The sequence below is a fragment of the Bactrocera latifrons genome, unplaced genomic scaffold, assembly GCF_001853355.1.
Source record: "Bactrocera latifrons isolate USDA-ARS-PBARC rearing strain unplaced genomic scaffold, ASM185335v1 scaffold_8, whole genome shotgun sequence".
Lineage (NCBI taxonomy): Eukaryota > Metazoa > Arthropoda > Insecta > Diptera > Tephritidae > Bactrocera > Bactrocera latifrons.
This window is the reverse complement of record NW_017537489.1, coordinates 1791142-1792931: the sequence shown is the minus strand read 5'-3', so window position 1 is coordinate 1792931 and position 1790 is coordinate 1791142. Positions and strand designations below refer to the sequence as shown.

The 1790-nt window shown below is 37.2% G+C and overlaps 1 protein-coding gene across 7 annotated transcripts in view; it reads right to left on the bottom strand.

The window, feature by feature from the left end:
* Positions 1–1790, bottom strand: part of LOC108976797 (calcium-binding mitochondrial carrier protein SCaMC-3) — a 20019-nt gene that overhangs the window by 1575 nt on the left and 16654 nt on the right. For all 7 annotated transcript variants that reach the window (XM_018946136.1, XM_018946138.1, XM_018946137.1 and 4 more), the window contains 2 exons: positions 796–954; positions 150–717 (listed from right to left, as the gene is read on the bottom strand). In XM_018946136.1, the coding sequence (XP_018801681.1) occupies positions 150–717; positions 796–954 (727 nt within the window). The remainder of the gene's footprint in view (positions 1–149; positions 718–795; positions 955–1790) is intronic.

Here is a 1790-nt window from a genome sequence, read left to right as displayed (position 1 = left end):
AAATAGTTAAATAATATTAAAAAAAATTTTTTTTTTTTAAACTTAAAAAGCCATTAAGAAATAGACAAAAAGGTTTAATTCAAAATATAAAAAGCGAAGAAATATGTAAAAAGAAAAAAATTGTGGCCACATGTGCAACGCTCGCTTACCTTGCGCCTGCAGCCGCGTGCGCACCAACGCCAATGGATACGAGCACACCTGTCCCAATGTGCTGGACGCACTGCCACATGCCAACAGCACGAGAAAGCTTGGCTGTTCCGTATTATGACTACTTAAATACTTTTTCTTCAAAGTTTCATATACCGCCAGATCAATACCGGCATAAGGAATAATGCCCAACATATTCGGAATGTAACCACGATAAAAGCTACGTACACCCTCCATTAAATAGATCTTTTTCGCTGCATCCAATATACCCTTATACTGGCCGGTCTTACGCAGGGCCAAGCGTGTCTTTAATACTTCCATCGGATAGATGACCGTCTGCGAGATGCCACCGGCCGCTGCGCCAGCCATAAAACGTTCACCAATCGTCATCTGGCGCTTCTCATCGCCACGTATTAGACGCTTGATCTTCTCGTAAGCGGCAAATTTGATTGCCGATTCGGGCGCAATTTTCAGCACATTTATACCGTTGCCACGCCACATGCTGCGAAGGCCTCCTTCATTTAGCATATATCTTAAACTATCAGAGATTCCGGCTTTATGTGTTTGAACCTGTCGAAGCCAACAAGAGTTTCAATATAATTATTTATTGCATAATGTGCAAGTGTGTATGTGTATGTGTTGTCATACCTGCAAGTACACTTTTATCCTATCTAATGGAGCTGTGCATGTACGTGACACTGCACCTGCAATACCACCAGCCGCCAGATGGCGCCACCACATGCCGGTCTGCATTTCACTTTGCGTGAAATCATCAGGTACATTTAAATCTTCACCAATGTCAAGGTACTGCAAGAGAGAAATGCAAAAAAAGCGCATCAGCAAATAATATATAAATGTATGTGTGAATGTAAATATAAATTAAGTAGACATTGATTTTTGCACAAGCAAATGTGCTTATGTGCGTGGCGATTCATTTCCTATAGTATTTATTATAATTGCATATACACGCAGACCGGCCTCCAAACGGAACAAAGTCTCCGCAGTCACGAGGTGTTAATTAAATTGCACACATACAAATACAAACAGACACATGCTAATTTATAAAATTTTAGACGATGCCAATTTTTTTTTTAAGTTCTACACAGACCTGCATACAGACACTCATATACAATAGACCTCTTATCTATGTGTGTATTTGATTCTTGGCAGTGCTCATTTGAGGCGTAATAAAGCCAAAATAAATTTAAAATTGCTTTTCTACACACACTCATACATACACACCTACATATTGTATGCACACACATTAATAAAGGGATAAAAGGGTGTTAGCACACCAGCCAGTCAATCATCTTGCTTTCTAGCATTTATGAATGTATGGTAAGTAGGAAAAAAAGTCATAAACAAACAATTCGTTGTAGACATTTGAAAGCACTGTGGCGAAGGGCGCAAGGAAAAATTCCCTGATGCGTTCAAAAAACAAGAAAGATGGGAAAGTTACAATATAATCATTTATCTGCAGTGTAGATACTCTAAGTAACTCAAAAAAATAAATAAACATAAGTGAAAACGACAAAAGGAAGAAAATACAACAAAATAAGTAAATGAAAAATTATTAAAGTAGTAGTAGTAGTATGAAAATAAATAATAAAAAAATATTATTTCATTTTTTTTTTAAGTAAATA